The 25,472-nt window shown below is 38.5% G+C and overlaps 1 protein-coding gene across 17 annotated transcripts; it reads right to left on the bottom strand.

Moving 5' to 3' along the window:
* Positions 1–3,437: 3,437 nt before the first annotated feature.
* Positions 3,438–25,186, bottom strand: LOC112247888 (paired box protein Pax-6-like). Of its 17 annotated transcripts, none has more exons than XM_024416691.2 (14): positions 24,998–25,186; positions 20,724–20,872; positions 17,854–17,907; positions 17,062–17,082; positions 14,557–14,687; positions 14,191–14,232; positions 13,871–14,101; positions 13,400–13,565; positions 9,856–10,014; positions 9,470–9,552; positions 9,190–9,346; positions 8,826–8,938; positions 6,698–6,845; positions 3,438–5,420 (listed from the first exon to the last, which is right to left on the bottom strand). In XM_024416691.2, exons 2-14 carry the CDS (start codon positions 20,734–20,736, stop codon positions 5,335–5,337), a joined length of 1,404 nt encoding a protein of 467 aa, XP_024272459.1. In that variant the 5' UTR covers positions 20,737–20,872; positions 24,998–25,186; the 3' UTR covers positions 3,438–5,334. The 17 variants fall into 17 exon arrangements, with proteins under 17 accessions (XP_024272459.1, XP_024272460.1, XP_024272469.1 ...); XM_024416692.2 differs by lacking the exon at positions 24,998–25,186 and adding an exon at positions 21,003–21,253; XM_024416701.2 differs by lacking the exon at positions 24,998–25,186 and adding an exon at positions 18,152–18,229 and having other exon boundaries at positions 20,724–20,990.
* Between the last annotated feature and the right edge of the window lie 286 nt (positions 25,187–25,472).

The raw sequence follows: 25,472 nt of genomic DNA, 5'->3' as shown, positions 1-25,472 counted from the left end.
ATCCTACATCTGTAACCTCCTCACGTCCTGCCTAATGTGTTTGGACCCCAGGAATGGTAGCTGCTGCCTAAATACAAATGCAATAGCTCTCTCAATCTCTCTCTCTGTCCCCTTCTCGCTCTTGCCCCCTCTTGCTCTCTCTCTCTCTCTGTCATGCTCTCTCTCTCCCATTCTTGCTCTCACACTCTCTCCTTCTACCTCTCTCTCCTGCTCTCTTTCTCCCTCCTTCCCTCTCTCTCTATCTCTCTCTCTCGCTTCCTCTCTTCCACTATCTCCCTCCTTCTCTGTAGAAACATTGCCCCCAGACTAGTCATTTGAGCAGAAAACTCTATTTGGCAGAATCCAACAGGCTGCAGTCAGAGCAGAGGCCTATAGGCATCATGTAGACACAGGTGGAAGCTACCTGGATTACCTCTGCCTTCTCTCTTTAACCACTTCTGTCACTAGACCACCAAACTACCATACCATGCTCTCACAATCAATATGGCTCTCTGCAAGAGTACAGCAATGGATCTACACAAACACCTATAACACATCGTCCAAGTCTTTGGAAGTTCTAGGAAGGGTTGGCCAGCACAAAAACAAGCCCATTCAGGGCATTAAGAAAAGGCCTTATTTCAGGTGACTTGCTTCAGGTTTCATCAGAGATGTTCGGCAACAAAAACAAAACACTTCTGTGACGGCACAAGAACAATCAGATCAAACTCTGGCAGACGTGTACAGCAGTGCAGCATTTCCTGTTTAATTTCAATATTTTGTGATGGGAGTGCTAGCGGCTCAACATGAATATTATCAGCTCTGTGTTCCATTGAGCAGAAACATTGGTCCTGTCCTGACACAGCCATATCTGACTGAATCGCACGCACAGCTAGGTGATACGTGTCACATTGTGTGCTCTACAAACGCAAAGTCTACCAATGTAAGTCTGGTGGGTGTGAAACTATCATGTTCAAGGTTGCCCCTTGTTTCACACCTTTGACTCAATCTAACTGGTTGCCACTTGTCCATGGCTTATGATTGGCTGATTGGCTCCATTGTTGATTACATACTAATAAATGGCATTATGGTATTTATGCCAGTGCTGTCAATCAGATATGTTAAGCCTCATTGGATAGCTACCACCAACAGTGCCTTAGGAAATATGATTTATTCTGTTAGTCAAAAAGAGATAAAGAACATGTTCATTGAACATTGAATGTTCCCAGCATTGTTGTTTTTATAATAATGACTGTCGGTGTGTGTTGATGCCTCACTGGTTCCAGCCTAGTGTTGTCAATGTCATTTACATCTTATGTAGAAGAAATAACAATCAGTTGACATTGTGCTTCCGAGTATTACCTGTGTCTCTTTGGGGTCTCCTCTCCTCTCTACTCTGTCTCATATATCAGACAGCTCAAAGGAACAGTCTCTCTCCTTCCTGACCACAAACTGGCTCACTTTTATAAATGTCACCAATAAAAGTATGAAAGAGATACATTCCCATTTCTGTCGATGTCCAGTAGCTCCTAGTTGACTGCTGAACAGCAGCTACGATCGGTGACACATCAACCCCTCTCTGTGTCCACAGATCTGCTCTACCTAGAACACTGTAGAAGAGAAGAGATCCTTAAGCAGAGACTCAACAAACGCAACCATTGAAACGGGTGAAGTGCGTTGTTTCTGTTATGTTAGAGAGCCCAATGGCTGACAATCTTTCTGTAGAGCGTCACAACTGAGATTGAGGCCAGGCACCAATACTGACATGGCTTGAATACTTACAGGAGAATAATGCTTGTTATGTACCAATGGATGGCTGGCAAAAGAGACCACAGAGAAGGAGCCCTAGACAGTCCCTGGTTATTTGGTGCTGATTGCATTCCAATTGTGAAGCCAGTCCCCCTTTCCCCCTTTAGGAAAGAAGAAGCCTCTCCCTGTCTGTTTTGGGCCTGCTTCCTGAAGGCTGCTCTCCAAACAGGCATGTTCCCCTGCCAGCCCCCTGTCTGTCCCTCCCTCTTTATCATCTTTGTCCCACTCTAAACCTCACCTCCTCATACAGGTGTAGGGTCTTAGTGTAATCACCCTGTTCCAGAAGAGCTTTCCTGCATAAAATGTGTAGTGTATTTGAGATTTCAAAAGGCCTCTGAAGTTTGTAATTTCCACTTTGAGATTTCAGACTTCTGATCTTCCCTCACAAAAATGTTTTATCAACCCCTACAAAAGAAATGTATAAATTATACGACCCTCCCAACTCCGCCCAACAGCATCCTAATAAGGAAACAAGAACACAAGAGAGAATACGGCAGACAGAGTGGGAGGGTCGTCACAATTGACATGATCATTCACATTTCCTGATGCTGCAGGATTTTTTTCCTGCTGTAGCAAACTGGCTCAAATTAATATCCTACATGTGTGACCTCCTCAACTCCTACACTAGCTAGAGCTAGAGGGGAACCCAATCGCAAATGTATACCTGCTCTTTGGAACAGACAGAAGGTAAATCGATAGGAAAAGAGGTGTGTTTCAGTGTTAGATGTACTTGAGGAAAGTCCATGGTCCAGAAACTTGGCCTCATTACTGAGAGTTTGGCATCATTGTATGGATTCTTGATTGCAGCTATCTTAAGTCAAGTGATCTAGATAATAAAGCTAGGCCTGAAGTTTATGATGGAGAGAACCCTGGAGAGAACCCTGGAGAGGACCATGGAGAGGACCATGGAGAGAACCCTGGAGAGGACCATGGAGAGGACCATGGAGAGAACCCTGGAGCGAACCCTGGAGAGAACCCTCATAATTGTTTGAAATAGTGTCTATTCTGAAATATGATAGCTGTTATATGTATCTATTCTGAAATATGATAGCTGTTATAAGTATCTATTCTGAAAGATGATAGCTGTTATAAGTGTCTAATCTGAAAGATGATAGCTGTTATAAGTATCTATTCTGGAAGATGATAGCTGTTATAAGTATCTATTCTGAAAGATGATAGCTGTTATAAGTATCTATTCTGGAAGATGATAGCTGTTATAAGTATCTATTCTGAAAGATGATAGCTGTTATAAGTGTCGATTCTGAAATATGATAGCTGTTATAAGTGTATATTCTGAAAGAGGATAGCTGTTATTTCTATTCTAAAAGATGATAATTGTTTAAGTATCTATTCTGAAAGATGATATCTGTTATAAGTATCTATTCTGAAAGATGATATATGTTATAAGTATCTATTCTGAAAGATGATATATGTTATAAGTATCTATTCTGAAAGATTATAGCTGTTATAAGTGTATATTCTGAAAGATGATAGCTGTTATGTCTATTCTGAAAGATGATATCTGTTTAAGTATCTATTCTGAAAGATGATAGCTGTTATAAGTGTATATTCTGAAATATGATATGTGTGCACTAAATCATAGTTTGAGTAAACTTACTAGTTATTAAACCAAGAACTACATAATGAGCGGATCAAGCTTGGAAACATATAATTGTAATGTACATATGAAGGCATGGGAGCATAATTGTCTTTAAAATAGACAATGTAAAGCTCTATGCACAGTGTAGCAGGCATTGTGACATGGGCTCTCTCCCTCTAAATGGTTTCTTTCTCTAAACATTTGCCAACGTGGATATCTTACTCAGGTTTCGTTACTACATGTGGCTTGTTTGGACTGAAATAACCACAAACGTGTAGGAAGAGCAGGACAATCGCTAGCCTGAACCCAGACCTGTTTGTGCTGTATATCCTACTCTTGGTGGTTTAGCATTGGAGTGTGATTGTTCACAATTTAGCATTCATAGGGCCCACTAGTTATCCAAGTACTGTTGACCTTTGGGTAATATAAAATATTTTCCAAACTATAACAGCTACATTTTCAGAAGGTTCTTGTTGTATATAGGTAATAATACTACAGTCTTCCTATAGTCTTCATGTAAGATAAACGTATTTTGCCCTCATATGAGATGAATGATGTCTACTTGCATGAAATAATTATGGCTGTATGATGATCTTATGACAACGTTTTGTTTACCAATGTTATAGGTCCTGAATGTTGCAGCAACATACACTCATTACCATCATCAATAGCATGTTGTTTTGATAGAATTAGTTAGCAACATAAAGCTCCCACTTAGACACTATCATACTGTACAAAATTACTTTTATATTTTGACAAAATACAAGAATGCTTAAATAAATGTATACGGAAATATTTTAAATACAATTGAATTTGACTCCCCATCCATACAATAGTCTAGGCTAGCATGGAACTGAGAGAGAGAAATGAGCTCAGGTCATCAACTGTAAGGAAAGATTGTTGCTCATAAGTGAAAGACCAACTGATAGACTAACATTTAAAACTCTGTACCTATCTAGAAGTTACCAAAATCTTTACAAAATTGGCAACAGAAGACTACAAAAGGAAATTGAGGTTGTGTAATAAATTATTTACAAAGGCTTTGGTCAGTTTGTACAATCAACAATGGTTCATTTGGATATGTATAGATGCAAACCTCAAAAGGCTTTAGACTCTGGCAGGCCTTGCATTTCTATGCATTGTTGCAGTGAGAGTATTCTAGTAGCACAAAGTCAAGTAAAACACTTAAGTACAACTATAACATATAACTTGTACCCGATTTAATAAAATGAAATTAAAATGTGTAAAACATATAGAATATTCTGAGAAATATAAATGAAATTAACTTTATTATAGAAATTGTTCTGGGAGACTGCTAGGGAAGACAAATACTTACATTTCGACATAACAAACTGAATTATATCGAAGACACAATCTACCGTTTTTTAGCTACCAAAACTCCATTATAGCGGTTAATGCTTTCCATTTACAATGTTTCTGCCAGCAAGCTTTTGAAAAGAAAAGAATAGAGAAACAGGTGTCTCATACCCAACTGGTACCTGGAATGATACAAACTTGTTTCACCAGAGTCCACATTCTGTACACAGACTGGGAGAGCTTCTTGATATACATTAATAAAAATTATTCATGGAAGAAAATTTTTCACAAATGATCTTCTTTTCAGCAGAAGCAAGGACCAACTCAGTTTCACTGTCCATCCACGTTGTTATTTTTTCATCATGACATACAACTGGCCATATACAAATACACCAAAAATGACATAAGTTGGAAACTGAAAACAGCTAGTTTTTTCCCCCCATTTACGATGTTACACCGGGCACTTTACAGAAGTCCTTTCTCTTTTTTTCTTCTTCAAGTCTTTGTGGCCAAAGAATGATAGAGAATGGCCCAATCCCAGTACAAAATAGTCTCTTTTAGAGTATTTTCTCAGGTCTGTAATAAAATACTGCCGGACAGACAATATCCAAGGAGTCACACGTTGAAAGTCTCTACTGTAGCCTGGGCCAGTACTGGGACATGTCTGCTTCACTGCCTGGGACTTGAACAGGAACAGATACTCCAGGAGAGATGAGACCTGACACAACAAACACAGAGCGACGGATCAGTTCTGGCACCATATAGTCAGTACCTTCTAGTGTCTGCTCAGTAACATTCATTGAAATTTAGCAAACACGCCAGTATTCTCATAACAGAATTATTGTAAACAAGAATCTCCATATAATTGACATGTTCAATATTCATTACAAAAATGTTTCTTAATATATTTTTTTTTTACATGTGAACATCAATATTACCTATCTATCAAAATACAGTGCCTTCAGAAAGCATTCACACCCCTTGACCTTTTCCACATTTTGTTGTTTTAGAAAGTGGAATTAATATGGATTTTATTGTACTTTTTTGTCAACGATCTACACAAAATACTCTAATGTCAAAGTAGATGTGTTTTTAACATTTGTAAAACATTTATGAAAAATAAAACACTATCTATCTCGATAACACAAGTATTCAAGCCACTGAGTCAATACATGTTAGAATCATCTTTTGCAGCGATTACAGCTATGAGTCTTTCTGGGTAAGTCTCTAAGAGCTTTCCAAACCTGGATTGTGCAACATTTGCCATTATTATTTTCAAGATTCTTCAAGCTCTGTCAAATTGGTTGTTGATCATTGCCAGACAACCATTTTCAGGTCTTGCCATAGATTTTCAAGCAGATTTAAGTCAAAACTTTAACTCGGCCACTGAGGAACATTCACTGTCTTCTTGGTAAGCAGCTCCAGTGTAGATTTGGCCTTGTGTTTAAGGTTATTGTCCTGCTGAAAAGTGAATTAATCTCACAGTGTCTGGTGGAAAGCAGACTGAACCAGGTTTTCCTCTAGGATTTTGCCTGTGCTTAGCTCCATTCCATTTATTTTTGATCCTGAAAATCTCCCCAGACCTTAATGATTACAAGCATACCCATAACATGATGCAGCCACCACTATGCTTGAAATGTGGAGATTGGTACTCAGTAATGTGTTGTATTGGATTTTCCCCAAATATAACACTTTGTATTCAGAACAAAAAGTGAATTTCTTTACCACATTTATTGCAGTATTACTTTGGTGCCTTGCTGCAGATATTTTTTATTCGGTACATTCCACTTTGACATTATGGGGTCATGTGTGAAGGTCTGTGACCCCCCCCAAAAAATCTAAATTTAATACATTTTTAATTCAGGTTGTAATGCATAAAAATGTGGAAAAAGTCAAGGGGTGTGAATACCTTCTGAAGGCCTACTAACATTTGCAAATGGTGTTTTGTAATTTATTGGATTTTGTTTATTTTGTCATGCATTTTTCTCTGCTTACCTGTTGAGTTGCCTCCTGAACCAGCCATTGATTGGCTGTTCATATGTGCCTGCATATGAGGAGGGGTGTACGTGTCGTAGCTCCGTCCATTGACTGAGGGACTGGTGGGCAGCATGCAGGAGTAGGAGGTCTGGCTGGACACAGGGGCCTAAGGGGACAACACACAGGCCAGTCAGATTCACCTGCTTATCTGTCACCTAGCAACATCTCCTACTGTATCTACTAAGGGATGGGCCACGTCAAGCATGGGAACACAAATATTGTCTATCATATTTCAGCTAGAAATTCATCATAGTATTTAATACAGCATTGCAGGTTTCAGCATTAACTTGTGTGACAAGTATGTATTTTAATTGATTTATTTATTTAACCTTTTTTTAACAAGGCAAGTCAGTTAACTTCTTGGTGACAGGGGGGCAGTATTGAGTAGCTTGGATGAATAAGGTGCTCAGAGTAAAATGCCTGCTACTCTGTCCCAGATGCTAATATATGCATATTATTCGTAGTATTGGATAGAAAACACTCTGAAGTTTCTAAAACTGTTTGAATGATGTCTGTGAGTATAACGGAACTCATATGGCAGGCGAAGACCTGAGAAATATCCAATCAGGAAGTGGGAAATCTGAGGTTTGTAGTTTTTCAACTCTTTGCCATTCCAATATACAGTGTACATGGGGTCATATTGCACTTCCTAAGGATTCCACTAGATGCCAACAGTCTTTAGAACTTTGTTTCAGGCTTCTACTGTAAAGTGGGGGCGACTGAGAGCTTATTGAGCCAGGTGTCTGGCAAAGTGCCACAGGCTCTCTCATGAGAGAATTAGCTCTCGTTCCATTGCTTTTCTACAGACATAGGAATTCTCCGGTTGGAACATTATTGAACATTTATGATAAAAACATCCTAAAGATTGATTCTATACTTAGGTTGACAAGTTTCTACGACCTGTAATAGAACTTTTTGAACTTTTCGTCCGATGTTCGTCTGGACCTGAATGCGCGTTTGTATTTGTTTACCAAACGTGCTATCAAAAGAAGCTATTTGGACATAAATTATGGACATTATCGAACGAATCAAACATTTATCGTGGAACTGGGATTCCTGGGAGTGCATTCTGATGAAGATCATCAAAGGTAAGTGAATATTTATAATGCTATTTCTGACTAATGTTGACTACACAATATGGCGGATATATTTTTGGCTGCTTTGTTGTTTGAACGCTGTACTCAGATTATTGCATGGTTTGCTTTTTCCGTAAAGTTTTTTTGAAATCTGACACAGCGGTTGCATTAAGGAGAAGTATATCTCTAATTCCATGTATAACACTTGTATTTTCATCAACATTTATAATGAGTATTTCTGTAAATAGTTGTGGCTCTCTGCACAATTACCGCATGTTTTAGAACTACTGAACGTAACGCTCCAATGTAAAGTGAGATTTTTAAAATATAAATATGCACTTTATCGAACAAAACATACATGTATTGTGTAACATGAAGTCCTATGAGTGTCATCTGATGAAGATCATCAAAGGTTATTGATTAATTTTATCTCTATTTGTGCTTTTTGTGACTCCTCTCTTTGGCTGGAAAAATGGCTTTGTTTTTCTGTGAGTAGGTGGTGACCTAACATCATTGTTTGTGGTGCTTTCACTGTAAATCATTTTTGAAATCAGACACTGTGGCTGGATTAATGAGAATTTTATATTCAAAATGGTGTAAAATACATGTATGCTTGAGGAATTTAAATTATGAGATTTTTGTTGTTTTGAATTTGGCACCCTGCACTTTCACTGACTGTTGGCGAGGTGGGACGCTACCATCCCACATATCCCAGAGAGGTTTTAAGAACACATTCTTATTTACAATGATGGCCTAGGAGCAGTGGGTTAACTGCCTTGTTCAGGGGCAGAACGACAGCTTTTTACCTTGTCAGCTCAAGAATTCAATCTAGCAGCCTTTCGGGTTACTAGTCCAACACTCTAATCACTAGGCTACCTGCTGCCGTATACTTTTTATAGGTTTACAACATATCTTTATTATGGTCATTCATTTAGATGCTATGCTAAGTAATTACAAAAACAACGCCAAAATACTGCTTTAATTTTTGGATCTGACAGTGATGTACTTACTTGCATAGGCAGGTTGTTGGCCATGGTGAAGCTTGGCATAGGTGGCAGGGCACTATATGTGTTTGTAAGGGCTGTGTCTGGTCTTCCCAACATGGATCCTGATGAGAACGACACTGCAGGGGGAGGATATAGAAAGTTGTTTTAGATACCAGTCTGCACCTGATTGCCAATTGTATCATTGACATGCAGGAACATAGAATGGATTGTGTGGCTCTCCTGACTCTCACACATATTTGTACACTAAATGTTTGTTCTCCATTCTGATTAGGCTACAGTACTAAAATCACAAAAATAGACCCTACAGGCAATACATGACGGTGGAATGTATCTGATGGAACATAAGGTTTTGATAAAGATCACTGACTCCAACCTGGTGCTGTGGTCTGTGGGATGGGCTGGTAGACACTGGTGCTGAAACTGCTGCTGATAGGGATGTGACTGGAAGAGTTACTGGCTTGTCGTCTTTGATTCCGTAGTTTCTCCTCCCTCCTCCACTTTGCCCTTCTATTTGAAAACCACACCTGAAACCACAGTCATGTTTCAAAGGTTAGTGTTGGATTTGTCTGCTGTCACTTCTGTGAACGTGGTTATCACGTCCCTACATTCAAGGTGATGTTAATGGGCAGAAGGAGCGGTTGCTGTACCTGTATTCTGGCCTCTGGGAGGTCAATTTTTGCAGCAAGTCTTTCTCTTGCGAAAACATCTGGATAGTGAGTTCTTTCAAACTCTGAAACAAAAACAACATCAGTATGAACTACAAAGGAAGTCATTAAATGTGCTATACATAACATATGCCTCAAAAAATCATTCAGACTAATGTAGTTGTTGAAAAAACGGATCATTTGTAGTGAATAAATTATTCTGAAAACAGTATTCTGTGGTGATATTCAAAATAAATAGACCCAGTTATGAGTCAGCCATGATGCTTTACATTTGTGTAAAAGAGATTAATTTAGTATCACCAGCTCTTAATGAGATTACTTTGGCTGAAAGTTGGACAAGAACCCGTGACAGTGGCGGTATAATGTACCTTTCTCAAGCGCTTCTATCTGTTCTTGAGTGAACGAAGTGCGGTTCCTTTGCAATTTTCTTTTGAGCTGAAGTCTCATTTGGGTCTCATCCGAGTCTTCTCCATTCGAACTTATTGAATTAGTGTTCTCACCTCCACCGTCTGACTGTGGACAACCATCTGAAACATACAGAATCAATCAATCGATACAAGCTATCACTCCTTCTTCAGCTTCCATGCATAGCATGAGGTTCACCTGTTGGGAAGTAAATGTGATCATGTTAGAGTTTTGCCCAAAACCCATCTGTGTGTAAAATATTATCTTAAAATAAGTGAAATGTTAAGACAGCTGGAAGAAGACTCTGCTTCTTCCAGCTGATATTGACTTGGTTTGACAATTCATTGCATTATTTCCACCAGATATTATTAGTTACGTCAGGCTATAGAAAAGGCTATACAATTTAGTGGGAAATTATTTATTTTGGCTTATATCTTTTATGACCATGTAACAATGTCTGTCGTGCTGAAATACAACAAAATGCGGTAGAACCTATTCAGATCCCCTGAAATGCTTTAAAATCCAAACGTTCCCTTTATAAATGTTAGCTTTTTCCACATGGATGTTTGTGCACCCTTTGAAATAACCCCCAACACTTGAATAAAAGCTATTTTTCACGACCACACAAAACCAAGAGCATAAGGGAAACTATTCAATTCACGGCCTATGGAGGGGTTGGCAAACTTTCGTGGGCAGAATTTTGAGGACACAATTGGAGAAAGCAACAAAGGGATTCTCTCGAGGCACTCAGTACCCTTCATTGTAGCTGGAGGATTCCAGTCAACAGACTTTTCAGCTTAGTATGTTAACCTTTATGCACTGCTATCATTAATCACTGTCTCCTAGGATGCCCTGTTCAACACCAGTTAGGATTTATACCTTCTTTAGGCCATAGAAGAAAACCACCCAGCACATACTGAATGAGACATCACTTGCTCAGCCCCTGTTTGTTAGAGCTACATAAAGGGGACAGGGAAACCAAAAGTGAGTTAGGGGGGCCTCAGTGAGTGGCGTTGTTAAACACTTTATTCAGCATCCCTTTGCTCCATTACATTATGTCTATGTAGCAAGATGATATAGACTGGTTATGTAGGCCTAGATAAATCTGCTTTGACAGTTTATTGTGCAGGCGATTACCATTTTACGTTTCCTGTTTTTTTTTCTACATGCCCGGGCAGGTTGCTCAGTATAGTCATAAACTGTATTCGTAAGGAATATAAGGAATATAATCTTGATATATTTGAAAAACACATCAGCAGTGACCCATCATCATATGTGGGTTTCTTATTCACTCTGCGTTGACGTTATGTGTATGTCTTTCTGACAGATTTGTAGTTTCAAAACCAAATGCATTATTCAGAACCAGGTGTAAACATACGCAACGATTTTCCCCTTTAAATGTCTCTCCAAAAAGAAAGTTTATCAGTGGCCAGTGCGCTATAGTTTTGTAGCTAATCTGTCAAAAGGAGTGAATGTGCGTCCTATTATCCCTCAGCCAGATCAACTGCAGCTAGATTTGGGATTTGTTTTCATTAATGAAAGACGCTGGGAAATGTACCGTTCCATAGTATCACGTGTCGCAATCAGTGAGGCGTAAAACAAGCCAAAATATAGAGAACCTTAAATAGAAACTTAAAACATTCTGGGTACCCCTGAAAGAGAAAGTGCTTAAACCCCATAGACAGCTTTAGTCCTCTAGAAAGAAAAAGAAGATCAGAAAAACTGTCACGTTGATCCCTAAAAACACGAAATAGCTAGAGAGCTTTTACCCTCTCCTTATGAAAGAGTTCTCTTCTTTTAGGCCCTGTCACTCTGATGAATTCGTTATTTTATTCACTGTTGCATGGCGTTTATCAGATTGAGACCATATTTGTCCCCCTCTGAGACCTCACCCAACCGCATGCTTCCAGAGTAATGGATTCTTAATGCCCTTGAAATTGCACTCCACGCAAGTATAGACACTTATGGCAGAACACAAGTGAACATATGATGTTGGTATAGCTGGTTGTGTTGTTTACACACGCATTTTGAATAGACAGGATAAAAGAGATACATTTGAAGTACAAACAACAACAGCGTTATTATTCATATATATAATAATATTAGCCTATATCATTGTGATAAGATTATATAGGTTTAGATTATATACTTAATACTATTATGATACTATTATAATAGCATTAGTGCCTAGTTAATAATAATAATAATAATAATAATAATAACAAAAAATAGAATAAAATAAATATATATATTATTGCTAATAAAAAATAGGCTACCATTTGTTACTCATGACACTTGGTCACCTGTCATCATCACCTGTCATCATCGCCTGTCATCATCGCCTGTCATCATCACCTGTCATCGTCACCTGTCATCATCACCTTTCATCGTCACCTTTCATCCACCTTAATGTAATTGTTGGGGTTACTTCATTCTACCAAGATCTCCAAAGCCAACAGGACTTTAAGAGTTGGAAAAAAAATGTATCGTGAAGAAAATAAAAATGTAGGCCCATCAAAGCAATTCTCGAGACAGAAATAGTTGCCAACAACAACAAAAAACTGCAGATATTATGAGGGAGAAAACACGATTATTTGTATATCTATAGTGTCCATACTTTATTGTTTAGTTCTCTTAAAACTGACGTGTCTAATTGGCAAGTGATGCCATATCGTGTCCAGAGGTCTCCAGTGGAACATTTCTACAGCTGTCTCCTCAAACTAGACGCTTATTCATGTCGCCTTAATGAGAAACAAAACGTTCTCTAATGAGCAATTACATAGCGACAGAACTGTTCCCATAACAAATTCTTGCGTGTGACAGAAACATCCTTTGTACAGATATTCCGCACACAGCTTCAGATATTTTTCATCCTCGGTCAATGCAAAATATAGTAGGCCTACAGGCCTAGGAATGGATCAATCGTGCAGACTAAATCGTGCAAACTAAATCGTGAAGACTAAATTGTGAAGTTACAACCATATTGTAAAAAAAAGTTGATAGAAAAACATGTCAAGAATTTGCAATGTAATAACTAGTCGAATCAACCAAGTAATCTGTGAATCTCAACAAGCTCTCACAATCTCACATCAGAATTAGACGTTCATCTATGCTTCCCAAAAGTGTTTGGTTACTTCTCTGCATATAGACCAGCAAATTAATTATAGTTCCATGCATAAGTCAGATAAGTCTAATGAACCAGATGCGTTAGTGATAAACAATATTAGCTGAACTCAAAGATTTTCGAATTTTTCAAAGATGTTCGATATTCCCATGTTACTTTAAACAAAGTAACAATCATTAACCTAATAATGTTGTAACAGGATAAAATAAAAATGAAATATTATTGTTTATTTTGGTAATAACACTATTGTAATAATATAGACATAATACAGCCTACGATACTACTACTACTACTAATAATAATAATAATAGTAATTAATCGTTATAAAAACAACATAATAAAGACACCCGCACTTCACTCGTCCAATCCAGTGATTATCTTACCTGGGTTGGGCTGTCCTGGCACTGAGGTTCCGGGGTACCAGCCCGGGCGGGTCCCCCACGTCCCAGTCTGACCGTTCAGCATTCTCAACTTCTCATACATGCCATCTGCGCCCATCTGTTGCTTCTCGCTAGCCAGGTTGCGCAGTACTCTGTTTATCGACGACACCTGAAAGACAAATCCAAAATCCTTCACATTAATTAAACGTGCTTGGCGCTTGTTTCCCTTGTTGTGACGGCACATTGGCTTGCAAGTGATCTGTCACATAAGTGCATGCACACCCTCACATTCACAATATGTATTTGGATAAGAAAATCGCTATCGAAATGGGAGATTAACAAAATATCAATTGCATTTTCAATTTGTGTAATTATTCTGAAACAGGTGCATAATCATAACCAATATGGAGGTCAGTTGTTCATGGTAATTTTTTAAGCGTATAGGCCTATAAAATGGTATGACTAATAACTTACACTCAATGAACTTACACTGGGTATATTATCGTTTGTGCAGACCCCCTCGGATAGCAGTCTGTCACGAATTTCCCACGCGAAGATTGACGGGCACTCCCTCTTGTATACTGCAATTTTTCCGACCACCTCGGGAGTTGCTACTCTTGGTTTGCTACCCCCGATCGCCCTTGGTCTGATGGAGCCGGTTTCATAGTATCTGCCCAGAATCTTACTCACACAGCCGTTTGACACCTAAATAGAAAACAATAGACACAAATCACATACATTATTTAAGACTAATGTGAAATATATGTTTATACTACAAACATTGTTACGCTTACGTTTTCATTGTCCAGCACTTGAACTTTTGCATCACCATGGGTCTATAACACAAGAAATATACCTTGAATGGTACGGTAATTTAATTTGCACTGGATCACGGCATCTACTTTGGATGGTTGTGTTTGCAGGTTGTATCCTAACATATCCTGGCATCACCACAAACCATAAGTCATTGCTACAATGAAGTAGCCTATTTATTCGTGCGTAATATTATATTTTCAAAACTGCAACTTAAAATGGTTTGAACTGACAATAGTTGGACGTGCATTGAGTTGGTCTATATTCTAAATAAAAATCACGCATTAGGAATCTTATTCTAAAGCGTTTTACTGATGCAGACAGAGAGAAGAATGCAGTGTTATCACCTGCAGAATCCTGGATATATCGCACGGCCGCGCGCCACTGTGAGCAAGCTCGACTATTTTCTGTCTGGTGGTGTCGGGCAGGGGTCTGCCGTTGACGAACACTCCGCCAAGCTGATTCACTCCGCTGTGACCTGGGCAGAGACAGGGGATGCACTCTCTTTAGTTAAGCCATTAATCAAGAGCTGTGATTTTTTTTAAACAGCAGCCTCTTCAATACAGATGTCTCCGATGCAAGCGTTTAGATGTTAACTATGCAAAATAAAAGTTATCAAACAGAACAGGAGACAAGAAACTAAACTGGACGTTCAGCACCAAACATCGGGAAAATCACGCTGGAATTTGAAGTGTGTAATGATTTGCCTTTGTTCATCTGTCATATGTTCTAAATGCTTTCCGATGTCATTATTTTCTACATTCTTGTTCTAATCACACGAGCAGAACATTGATTAGCGGTGTGGTATGATCTCGACCAAAACATCTCCAGCCCACTGATCCGAGATTTGTGCATCTTTGCAAAGCTTTAAAATCAAATAGCGTAATGGCATTTGCGGCACAGCATTTTAAGGTAGTAATTACAGTATCATTTCAAGACTTAAAAACAAATCGTCACCTAATCCAACTTTATATCAACTTAATATTACACCAGCTAAAACACCATAAACGCTAATTTAAACAGGTTTCATGCGAGTTCATTAGCAATATCCAGTTTAGGATAGCCCAGAAAACCAAACCAAACCTGAAGTCCAATAGAAAAGCAGCCTCCTTGTATCCGCCTACGTCTGCTCTAGTTGTCCGCTCCCTTCCCTTCGAAGCCTCCCGGTAAATTGACTCCAAGAGCACAAGCTCCTTAGCAATAAATAAGCTCCAAATATAGAAGAGGGGGAAAATATGATGAGCCTGGCTGACATTTGTCTTTAGAGTAAAGCTAGCTACACGTCAAGTTTGATGTTAATTTCTGGAAATAGGCGGAAGTCGCCCTGGATCATGCATGGAAGGCTAATTGAAAAGATCAGTTGGAGCACTTGTGGCAGGCATGTCACTTTATGACACTGTTCTGCTTTTGAAAATGGCATCGTCACGACAAATAGTAGCATGATAAAACGACCCTTTCTGTCTGCATTTGGATATCACTCAGACTAAATTGGACTCTACTCATTTACCCTTCAAGGGAAGCTTCATTTTATGGTAGCCAAGGGGCTGTGCGCGGGCACGAGGATGGGAGCGCGCGTCGCTCTTAATATATCAAAAGTGACATCCTTTTTTTTTCAAGCGACAAACCATATTTGTTATTATGAGTCTGCTGTAGATGTTTGCACTCTCTCTTGTTTTATATATGTTCTGTTATTGTTTTCAAATAATAATTAAATAAGCCCTACATCAATTATAACATTACATTAGGCCTTAAAAAAATTAAATTACACCTGCTTGTGAATTTGTTGTCTACTGCCATTGTGCTAAATTCACAAATTCTAGCCCAAACCAGGGCGTAAATACAGGCTATTCGCCCAGGAGAAGACTGCTGTAAGAGCAAATCCATCGCTATGTTGAGGTTAATTCCAGGATTAGATAAAATCAATTGTGTTTGTGCATTTGATAGGCCAGCAGGGAAAAGCATATTGAAGATTTATTGGCTACGAACGCGCCTCCCGTATAGGCCTAGTGCTCATATAAATTCACTTGATCACTACCACACAGAGATAAGAATATCCAATCTAACTTTCACTCGAAAGGTTAAATCTCAATCATTAAATAATTCCCCACGGCGAGTGGTGTCGATCTCGCCTGGTGGCAATGATTATGCGCCTTGTATTCTATTGCAAGTCAATTAATAGGAAAACATATGGCGTCAATTTGGACGCTCAGTTCCATATACACCCAGGAGTTATTAGCACAAAGCCTGCAGAGCCAGCCGCGACCTTTAGACAAACTGAAGGCCTCACCCGAATCATATCTGCTCAGTATTTCGCTCAAGAGATCACCACAGTCCATTGCCATCACAATGTAAAAATGTAACAAGAGATAAATGAAGGCATAGTTCTATACAATCTTGATTACAGGATAATACATAGCCCTAATATTTTGGTAGCCAGTAGGTCCATTTAAAAAGTAAGGACAGACACAATGTACATTTTGATGCTGTATTTTTTTTTCATGCAGAGAAAAAAACTCGTATATTGCAATTATTTGAAGACCTCAGTTTTCTTTTCAAACGTGAGAGGGAATATGGGACTTCACATCACCGTTCAATTATTGAATATGACCTATTTAAACTGACCTAGATTCAAATGCTTTGTTTGGTTGGAGGTCTTTCAAGTGTATGCGTCACATCTTCCCTCTGATCCTACGTCTATAACTTGTTAAATTTAGGTCTGATATAAAAAAATATATACATGAAGTGCAAGGCTAAGCCAAGCCATTATAATGTATTGGCATAAATATGAAAGCACACTACAGCACAAACGTGTCGTTGATTTTAAGAGAATGAGAGTAAGCCATTCCACACACCTTCGTTATAGTCATACACCTCTTGTCCAGCATTAAAAAAGAAAATATATGTATTTTATTGTCACTCTGTCAACGATACAAAATGATGAATTATGAATTACTGAATAGCATCTCAAATATGTAAATACTGCTCTAACGTTTATAGTCCCAATGTGTTCATTAAAAAATACTCTGAAAGTCTCATCAAAGCATTACCCCCTCACACTGTGGTTATACAGAACGAATAACATTTTCATAAACATGACCTATTCTCCACGAGATGCATGCAATGTCCATTAGTGCATATATAATGGGCAATGTGAATTGGCACACCCCAACTGGCGTTTCTGAAATGTTATGTTATCATATCAAGAATACACTTTTCATCTTCTTTCTTTCTTTCTATTGGTGTTGTATTATTATTGAGTAGGCCTATACGTGACAACACAGCTTATTTGGAAGTTGTATGTAATTAGACAATAAATACAACCATCGAGGCCTTCTACTTCCTGCTAGCCTCTTCTCTGATAGTTCGTGACAGTGCAGGTGCAGATATATTTCAGTTGTTACACGTACAGGTTAATAGAAGCATACTAGTCAAAGTCCACTGATACAAATACAACTGTGTGGATCAAAATAATGAGAATGAGCATATATAAAACATTCCTAATTCAGAAAATGTAAACATGTCGAAAAATCTTGGCCTTATTCTACACAAACATGCAAGCTAATATATGCAGCATAAATTTTATGTGCCACATGTTTCTTTACAGCTCAGTGTATATAGTAACTCTGAAAAAAACATTCACTTACTGTTTTGCATCATGGACGCGACGCCAGATTCCCACGTGGCCCGGTTATAGTATTCTATTAGTCATGGGAAAGAATAGCAATGATTAGTATTGCTAATAATATTACAATACTCAGGATGCGTACACATCGCAGACATTGATTTGGTGCAATTAGACAATTACGGTGGGAACTATATCACTCATGAATACCTCAGGGTGCATTAGGCTATTATTCATTGATATTTCATAATATGAGAGCATAATATCGTTTGTTGTTCTATAGATTTTTGAATATATATATATTCAGTGTTTAAACTTGCCTGGAAACAGTGTGGACTGTCCGCTTAAAACAATTTAAAGAATCTCTCATCTGCTTCTCACTAGTTAATATATTCTCCCTATGGACAAAGCAAAACAATTTATTAGTAGGCACCTGAGCTTTCGTTTTTATTAAGTCAGACTTACTGCAATATTTTCTAACTAATTTCATGAGATAAATAGCATTGCAGTAATTTTAGAAATCGTTAAATAGTTTATTATCAGCATTTGAGTGTATTTGAGGTGTATTGAGAGTAAGCTGGCTACCTTTAGGAAATAATGTTAAGGAATTTTGAATTAATTTGCATATTAAGATCTCAAATATTACTGTTATTATATTGGCCGTGAAAACTTTAGTCAGTAATATAGGTTTAAGATGTCTTTATATGTAGTCGTCTAGTGACACACGCTGTCTACCTCGCTTGGCTGCTTTGGAAAGTGACATCGGGAGGGGGTGAAGGCTCTCCAACAAAGCCTGCAGAATTTCAACAATGGCGTCCTTTCTGCTTCTACACCAGAACCCAGAGAGCATAACTCAAGCTCACTAACTAGCTACACAGCCTCGAACTAAACGTACCAACAACTCTCAGGAATACAAAGAGCTGTAGGGAGCAACCCCCTCCCACTGCAACCATGCCCAGCACAACACCCTCTCACACCGCCACAGTTACACTGCTGCTTGCCGTGACCCGGTGCCCGTATCCCTCTGCTTTTTTGTTTGTCTCGATTTGGAAAATAGAAACGCAATTTCTTGTTTTAAATATCTGGAGGTAATTCTGTTGCTGGTGTGTGTCGTTAGGATTGTAAAAAAATATACAACAGCTCAGTGGGGTGCTCAATTGGAAAAAGACAATTGCCATAAAGAGCCCATTCAAAACATTTGCCGAAAAGGAGGCCACTAAAGGAAATAGTCCACGCTTTGATTTTCTCCCTTTTTATCTTCTCCTTTTTAAACAGGCAATGGACTGACCGTGTGTGTATTTACAGTGTGCAGCCACAAATAAATAGCCTATAGCTTACATCCAAGCATAGACCCAAGCTGCTATTCATGTGTATGAAGATATTCTAAAGAAGCTGTAAATTCAACTAACTCGTCATCATAACTCATCATTTATAATCATTTTCTAAAATAAAGTTAGGAAAATTAAATGCACTATTGGTTCACTGATTATATACGTTTATAATTAGACAGGTGTAGCTACAAAGCATGTATTTGATTTTTCTCATTCTCTCTTCTAATTATTTTCAAATGCAATAATGCAATGAGCAAATGGGGAAGAGCAAAGTAAAGGGTCTCGAGTTTATTTTGATTGTATGTGTAAAATAATCCATTAACCTTTAATCATTAAACTCATTTGATATAGAAATTAATTAATAAGCATAAACTTAACCCGGAAGCAGTCTACTTGTAAACCACACTTTTTCATGTCATGAGGTGCCAATAATTAGCTTATTGTGCAAGTCTAACTAGAATTGTATAATTTATTTGATGCCGTGTGTAAAAGAGGAAGGCCTCATCTGCATTTTGCCCGTTTGAATTCACAACTACAACCATTTTAATTGAACATGCATCTTCAGACTTGTAAGGCCTATATTATTCCTGATTATTCCCTTCATTTATATGCAGAAAAACTCCAGAAATGAACAATGTCCTGGCAGGAAGTTGAACACAGTAACATTTGATATATCTACCACTATATATAGCTTCCATATATTTTGCTAATAGACTACAGCAATATCGTACTGGGAGAGTCAAGTGCATAATGCACAGCCTAATGTTATAAATCATATTAGGTAACTAACCACTAATATAAACAATGGTTTTGAAGTTGTGATTTTTCTGTATTGTCTTATAATTTGTAGTACGTAAAACGTAACTATGCACTTATTCTAATCATTATTACTTTGTGTGGAGAAATAGCTATAATAGACTAATCTATTCGAGTTTATTTCTGAATTATTTTCACATATATATCCTGCATGTTAAAAACATTACTATTTGAGTTCAGTAAGTATAATACTTAAATTGTCATTGAATAGAGGCAAATGTATCCTGAAAATGATTAAACATTTGCCAAACTTAGGAAAAAGTTAAAAGAACATTTTTTGTGATGGCGCCCGGGTGAGGCCGAGTGTATGATTCAACTTGACACCCTTGATCATCGCATCATCACGTCCCCATTCTTTGGACTGATCGTTGTCTTGGCCTGACTTTTTACTCTTCCCTGTCATACATAAGCATTAAGATAACTGCAAGCACCGACGGAATAAAAGCAAAAGCACAGCATAAATACATAAGGAGCAACCTAAATGTTCAAATTAGGCTGCCACTAGTCTGCGTACCAAAGTTCCTTTGTTAAATGACCAGCACTAAAAATTTTTGAGCCGTTCGGACTCTTCCTAAATGACAAAAATGTAAACGTTATTAACTTGGAGTTTAATTAGCATTTTCAACTACTTTTGGATGTTTCACTCTAAAATGGTGTAATGTGTACGCTATAGGCTATACGAGTGAATAATGTGTGATGTCTGAAATGTAGGCTAGGTACAAAGTGCCAAGAAATCAGAGCTTACCTTTTTGAGGCATCCTGTGTACACTGCAGCCAAAGCCTTAGTTGATAAGTCTGAGCACAAATGAGACGGAGCCACAGTGCTGTATAGCCCCTGCGAAGAGTTTGTCTTGTATATATGTTCCAAGTGATCTTGAATAGAGAGGGAAATCCCTGCGAAGGAAGCAGAGATTGACAATAAAATGGGTTGTCAGGGCAGCGCGAGACTGAAAATGTGCGCTCGTGAGTTGGTGAGAGAGAGAGAGAGAGAGAGAGAGGGAGAGGGTAGCGCAGAGCAGCGCACCTATGCTGATTGGTGATGGTACAAGTGTATTAATGTATGTGTTCCTGGTCTGTGCCTCGCCTCCACTCCTCTTCAGTGCCGATTAGCAGTGCCTGACCTCTGTCATCATCTTCCAGCGAAACACTTCCTCCCACTCCGCGGTGCAGAGCGGGAAACGGGGCAGAGCCAGTGCTAGCTTTTCAAACCTACTAATAACTCTGCACATGCAAATTCACTTCTACCTCTCTAACATACACACACACACGCACGCACGCACGCACGCATTCACGCACGCACGCACGCATACACGCACACGCACACGCACACACACACACACACACACACACACACACACACACACATATACACACTGAAAATGTCCTTTAGAAATGCTATTGGATGCTATTGAAGGCTAACCATTGGATAATGAACGGCAAGTTGCAACTCACAGGGCTCCACCATCGTGGAACGCAGACAAGCTTTCCTACACTAACGATGAACCTGAAGTTATACATGGACATACATGGTGCGCGCCGACCTCAAATTGATCAACATTAACAATTTGCAGTCCATCTTTATCGTTTACACTGATAATCCACTGATAAATTCCAACAAAGCACCACTTTACTAATTTAGCCTACATAAGTTGATAGCTTATCTATTTGTAATATTAACATTTATATATATATATATATATATATATATATATATATATATATATATATATATATATATATATATATATATATATATATATATATATATATATATATATATATATATATATATATATATATATATATATCTAAAGGCTGAATTGAAATATTCAGTTTAGGAATTATCTGGCTATCACTTCTGAAAGCGATCTTTACGCAGCAGCCAGAAGTGCAGTGTCATAATTGCAAACTTTCTGCACTTGTCGCTGTTGATTATGACATCACATGGTAGATTTGGTTGTTAAGACCTAAATTACAAACAATATCTATGGACTAAATTAATATAATAGCGAGAACGATAATCTTACTTCATTTTCAATGGACCAAATGATAGCCAAGACGCAGCGTCCAAGCTTCTATAGGACAGATAACACAGGACGTAAATATAAGCAAATTACTTTGCAGTCATGACCACACAGCAGACCTACATTTGTTGAATGCCTGGCCATTAACGCACACCATACACTCCAAATCAACCTGCCTGCATTTGACTTTACACTTGGAGCACCAGTCTCGGCTATGGGTGTTCCCATCATTTATTCAAATGGAATAGATTCCGGGTCGTGGGATAAGAAACAGGGGGAGGGGGGGGGCTGTGGCATGGTGGGGTAACCTACAAGAGGGGAGAAAAGTTTCGGGAGACGCAGAGCATAAAATGAAGTCGTGGATGCATACACTTGACTTCCTTTGACATGTGAAAAGTGCTAAAAGTCAGAGCTCATCAATACACTGAATAAGTCCTGACAACCATTGCATTCCCAACTAAAGTACAATGAGAAGACAAACGACACTGCCAAAGAGTTTGCATCGCAATGAAAGGGCGGCTAGGATAATGAGCTGCCGCGACCGTCATGCACTGTCATCTCGAGTCCCGTGGTGAAACTCTGTCACTTCCTAATATTTGCACAAAACTTTCATTCCACTCCTCTACAATCCTTGGTGCAAATTCTTATGACGTGGACGGTTTACTGTTGCCTCCACACTGTTTTTGCAGTGCGCAGAAGTTCTAACGAAGTTGGGCTACCAATGTGGCTATTTTTTTATTCCAAGGCACTCTGCTGTCATACGTGGAATATATAGTTAGACGCAGTAAAGTAGGCTATATGTGTCTCAGAATCAGGAATAAAATAGCAAATTATTCTAATTACATTATTTGTATAAGAGCAAGATTCTATCTGTAGGCTGCATAAACTATATGCCACCCTTACAATGGGGTTGTATTGCTTTTAAGGTTTCTGTGTAGTAAAATATTGGTTAATAGTATGTCAAAACCAAAGATTTTTACGATGGCTTTTTAAAAACTTGGGCTCCCGAGTGGCACAGCGGTCTAAGGCCCTGCATCGCAGTGCTAGAGGTGTCACTACAGACCCTGGTACGATTCCAGGCTGTATCACATCCGGCCGTGATTGGGATACCTATAGTGCGGTGCACAATTGCCCCAGCGTCGTCCGGGTTAGGGTTTGTTCGGGGTAGGCCGTCATTGTAAATAAGAATGTGTTCTTAACTGACTTGCCTGGTTAAATAAATACTAACGTTTTGAATATGATATTTGATTAAGCTTTTTGAGCATGCACAGCATAGGCCAAACATTTTATGCATGCAAATAAACAAAACATGACACTGCATGTTGAAAATGCAGTTATACTTGCTTTGATGCACATCAATGGGCGAAATACATCATTACAAGTTTACCCTAAAACCAGGCTACCAAAAACTCCGTCTTTCATGTCCATAAACCCACTGAAGAACCATGCATTGCACTGCTAACAACATTTGTTATATTGTAATGTACAAACCACAATTCCTTCTGCTTCACTCCATTCAATGAGAAGATCCCAGATCAAGCTGTTGAAACAATGCTCAACAATAGCACCTATGGATCATTTCATTCTTTGGAAAGATGTAATCCGCCTTGTTGTTTTCTTGTGGTTGAGTTATCGTGTTACTTGACTCCAGAACACATTTCTCGAAATCAACAAGTAAAAACAACAACACTTAAAATGTAAATCCATTCATTAGAACAACTCAGGAAACATTCACGAGTTGCAATTGCTTATGTGGAAAACTATCAATTAGCGCAGTTTTGGATTAGCACAAAGTACTTTCTCAGACCATGGGAAAATACTGTAATCTTCTCGCTCTTTTTCCCTCGGGCAAAGAGTGGTTTTTGAGCACCCCCCTAAAAGTGTCCCCCTCAAAACATCATAAGAGGAGGTGGCACTGAATGTGGCTGACGTCATCATTGAAAACAGGACAGAGAGAGAGAGAGAGAGAGAGAGAGAGAGAGAGAGAGAGAGAGAGAGAGAGAGAGAGAGAGAGAGAGAGAAAAGTATCAGCCGAAGCGAATAAAGTGGGTTGATACAGCCATTGATTTATAAGAAGTTATGGAGAGGATGGTTGTGGGGAACGTGATGTTTATTATTATATTCAACAGCTAACTAGTAGTCTAGCACTTGATCTTGGAGTATCACAGCTAACAAATTATAAATTGCAGCTAGGCTATACTTGACATAAATGATCTACTGCTGAATTAATAGATGTTTTGTCATATAGGTCTAACCATTAACTCCTGTATGGAGGGGGTAGTAACATGTTTTGTTATGGCTATACCTGCAGGCCTATGTGTTTATTAATTGTGATGCAGGCCCATATTCCGAATGTAAAGTGCAACTAAAGATCTTGTCATATTTCACGAAATGGTTCATTGCCAGATGATTTACTTCCTGACAGCAGCATAAACATATTGCTCTATAAATGCCCCTAAAAAAGGAAGGTGTGGAAATTGTTCAATTTAGTCACGAGGTAAACTGCAGTGTACATACAGTACACTCACGGACATGTTGTCATACTCACATGCTTTTAACCATTTAGAAGGGCATACAACTAGAACAATAGCCTACGGTTATATCAACTCTCAAACCTAATAACACACGAAACACAACAATCATTATTATCATTTATAATATTTATATTATTAGCCTAAGCATTAAACATGCTTACGTAAAACTGTAGTTGGATTAAATCCATCAAAGGCTATGTTTACATTTCTTAAGTCCATTGTCTAGCTTGTTTAACTTTTTAAGCAATCTGGACAACATTCCCCTACTTACTATCACGTGAAGACTTACCTCGGGTTCAATAAACATGTTTCCTCGAAGCTCAATGAGAACACTTAAGCAAAGGAAAAACATGTTTGCAGACGGCTTTGCTGAATAGTAAGGATTCATATATCCTAGCCACCAAGCCAGGAACGCAATATAAAGCGTAATGGCTGACAGATACATATTTTTAAAGTCCTACCTGGAAGAACGTAAAGATCCGCTTCACTTGTGTTTCCAGTCAGTGTTGATCATCATAAAACAGAAGAAAGAATGTATAGAATGTGACATTTAGAGTCCATGGTTTTCATGTATTGAATTGCAGGTCTGTTTCCAATTCGATGATCATATAAAATGACCCTGTCGCTTCTACCACCAACTTTCCCATAATATCATCCACAACTTGGCAGTGATTGGCCGCAGTGACGCTACACGTCACTTTGGACTCCACTTATCACTCTGCTAACTAGGAAGTCACGGGAGATGTCCAAGCCCACTTGTGCATTACGCTTATGCTCATGCAATATATGCCAGCCAATACAATTTCTTATGAGAATAACCACTCGTATGCCAATCAAACAGAATGCATTGATGAGCTAATGTCCTATTTATCTCCGATTTTCATCTATTTAGTCACTTTCTAGCTGATTTGGTTGATGTAGCCTAAGTCGTGTGCA

Source organism: Oncorhynchus tshawytscha, linkage group LG19, assembly GCF_018296145.1.
Source record: "Oncorhynchus tshawytscha isolate Ot180627B linkage group LG19, Otsh_v2.0, whole genome shotgun sequence".
Classification (NCBI taxonomy): Eukaryota; Metazoa; Chordata; class Actinopteri; order Salmoniformes; family Salmonidae; genus Oncorhynchus; species Oncorhynchus tshawytscha.
Note: the sequence above shows the minus strand (reverse complement) of the source record. Positions and strands in the feature narration are given on the sequence as shown.